The 2,914-nt window shown below is 48.6% G+C and overlaps 1 protein-coding gene across 1 annotated transcript; it reads left to right on the forward strand.

The window, feature by feature from the left end:
• The first annotated feature begins 384 nt into the window (after window positions 1–384).
• Window positions 385–2,725, forward strand: COX7B (cytochrome c oxidase subunit 7B). Its single transcript, XM_082770657.1, has 3 exons — window positions 385–544; window positions 1,780–1,904; window positions 2,539–2,725. The coding sequence occupies exons 1-3, from the start codon at window positions 508–510 to the stop codon at window positions 2,611–2,613; spliced, it is 237 nt and encodes a 78-aa protein (XP_082626783.1). The 5' UTR covers window positions 385–507; the 3' UTR covers window positions 2,614–2,725.
• Window positions 2,726–2,914: the final 189 nt, after the last annotated feature.

A 2,914-nucleotide genomic window follows, 5' to 3' on the forward strand; every position in this document is an offset into this window, starting at 1 on the left:
TAAATTCGTGGAGTTAGACCGAAAAAAAAAAAAAGAAAAGTGGTGTCAGAAGTGGGATTCGAACCCACGCCTCCATACGGAGACCAGAATACCCAGCCGCGGCGGGAAGGCGGGAGCCTTGAGTCTGGCGCCTTAGACCACTCGGCCATCCTGACACTGCGGCAGCAGCCACCGCGCGGGGCCTCTTAGAGCCTCCGTCACGGCTGCGCCGGCTCCCTGCCCTCTCTGTTTCTTCCGTTTCTTCTTGAAAAAATGTTTCTGAACCCGTATAGCGGAGCAGAACCCCAAGAAGAGCTTCTAGAGGAACCTCCGCCGCGGCTACAGCGCTCCGAGCGCGGCGGCTCCGCGACAGCCGGGAGGAGCCTCCCCGTGCCGCCCCGGGAGAACTACATTACCCAGCGTGCTCCGCTCGGCGGGAAGGCGCAAGGGCGGAACTTCCGGCGCGGCCATTTTGTTTTTCAGGGCTCACCAAGGGTAGCGGCGTCCCGCCGGCCACTTCCCGGCACCATGTTCCCCGTGGCCAGGGCCGCTCTGAGCCTCGCCGGTAAGCGGGGGGTGGCTGTGGGGCTGTGGCAGCGCCTGGGGGCGGCCGGTTCCTCGGCAGGGCTCTGTGGTTTCCTGCTGTCCCTGTCCGGGGTGGTCCTGAGCTGTCCCCGAGCTTGTTCCCCCTGAGGGAAGGTCCCTGAGGGCCGGTGAGGGGCTGCGGGCAGCTCTCAGCCCTTTGTCCTCTGCTGCTTTTATTTTTTTTATTTTTTCTTTTGTTTTCTACCTCGTAGTTGTTTACTAGAGCTGACCTTGGGTTCCCTTTCTCAGTGTTTTTTCCTCCTTAATAATAATTAAAGGCGCATAAAGGTCTTGTAATCCGCGTAGTGAGGTAGCAAGGCACTGTCAGTGCTAAATGCTTAAACTCAAGGGCTAAATAACCTCTGCGGTGCTGGAATCGCTAGCGTTACAGCCAGTCCCCTCAGCTGCAGGCCTGGGTCATCAGCATATATAATGTGCTCAGTCCAAACAAACGTGCTTAGGTGTGTTTCTCTCAGTCGATGTTTGAGGTTCCTTAGTCAGTTTAAAAAAAACAAACAAACAAGCAAAAAAAAAAACTTGTGCTTGTGTGGGCTCACTTCTTTTAAGCTGGTGGTTTGATGCTTAAGTCTGTTTTCTCCTAAATAAGAGTACCTCTTACATTGTACGCTTACATCCATCCATCCTGTCATACAGAGAGATTCTCTTGTATTTAATCCTCTATTATTTACATCATGTAAAGGCCTCCAGGTATTTCCACTTCCTTCTTCACCTCCCTTCAGGAATCTTAAAGAGAATGAGAGAAGTGTTAACCATCTCTGATGCTTCATTTGATGGTAGGGCTCATCCTGAAAATGCTTATATGAAGTACATGTACTGGAAATATAAACATAAATCTTAAATGTATACACTGAAAAATAAACATCTACTTGCTAAAATGATGTTCTTAAAGAAATAGTCAAAACTGTAATTGAACTTCTACCTTGAGGGTCTAGAGAAAATGTAAACGAAAAAACTACCTTAAAGGATTTATTACCAGAAGCAGACTTCAGGGACACCTTTCTAGAGAGAAACTGGGAGAGCTGAAATGAAATGCAAGACTTCCTGTACATCCCAGATGTTACAGTTGTTGCAAAGCTCTGAAGATTATTTTATTTCCTTGCATTTTTGCCTTTCCGTTGATGGGAGACAATGATTGTGAATGGTTTGTACGTACGTTTTAGTTGACTTGTGTATTTTTAATTTAACTTCCCTTAGCTCGCCGTGTCCAGCATACTGCAGTAAGGCAGGCTCATCACAAACATGAGCCAAACTTCCATGACAAGTATGGAAACCTGGTACTGCTCGGTGGAGCTGCAGTTTTTGCTACTGTCTGGGGTTATGTAAGTCTTTTTTTTTTTTTTTTCACCATTTTGTTGTGATATAGCTGTAAACTTCCAAGCTATTCTCAGAAGGGCTTACTTGTTACAAGTATCGTAAGTGATTGGAATTTTGGAGTTTTTTTTTTTTTGAGTGAGTAGTAATTTGATATGAAAGTTTTACTATTTCATCATTTTTATTTTGAATTCTTACACAAATTTCAATATCAGGCTATCCAATGGTTTTTCAAACAGAGCAGAAGCAAGGGTTTGTTATGTCGTTGTCTGAGCTATTCAGGCAGAGGTCTTGGCAGAATGTGTAGGTTATGGTGAAAGTAACGGTATGGGTGATGTGTAAGAAATCCATTTTAGTGATGTGGTTCGACATCCCAGATTAATCTATTTATATCTAGGTATTTTTGTATGTTTTATATATGTGGATATTTTTATATAGCAGTATCTATCTATAGCTAGATACTTGGAAATAGAAAACAGAACTATTTAAGTTATGCTCAATATAAATACATTCCGCTTGCTTTACCGAAAGGTGAGTGAGATGTTCTGATACAGGAAATCTGAATGGAAAACCCCAGGAATAGCGCTGTAGTGGCACGTTTCCCTGCTTTCAGCGTTAACATCTGGGTTTATCCTCCTGCAGGTGTTCACGCAGGCGGGCATCGAGTGGGGCCTGTCGCCCGTCGGCAGGATCACTCCGAAGGAATGGAGGGAGTGACAACTCGCAACCAGCCGCTCCGAGCTCTCCCTGCGGTCCTGCCGGCGTTTATTCCCCGAGTCCCGCCGGCGTGGCGGTGTTCCTGCCCTAATAAACGCCCCTGGGAACCCTCCTCTCGCCTCCTGCCTCTCCTCTCTGCCTTCCCCTCGCGTTCGCCGCCGTCCCGTCCCGTTCCCCCCCCACTTCCGCATTCAGCCGCGGCCACGTGACAGCGGCGCCTCCCCCGCCACGTGACGCGGGGGGCAAGGGGCGGAGCGCGCCCGCGCCTCAGGCGGGGAGGGAGGGGGAGGGGGAGGGGCTG

The sequence above is a fragment of the Aythya marila genome, assembly GCF_965140915.1.
Source record: "Aythya marila genome assembly, chromosome: 13".
Classification (NCBI taxonomy): Eukaryota; Metazoa; Chordata; class Aves; order Anseriformes; family Anatidae; genus Aythya; species Aythya marila.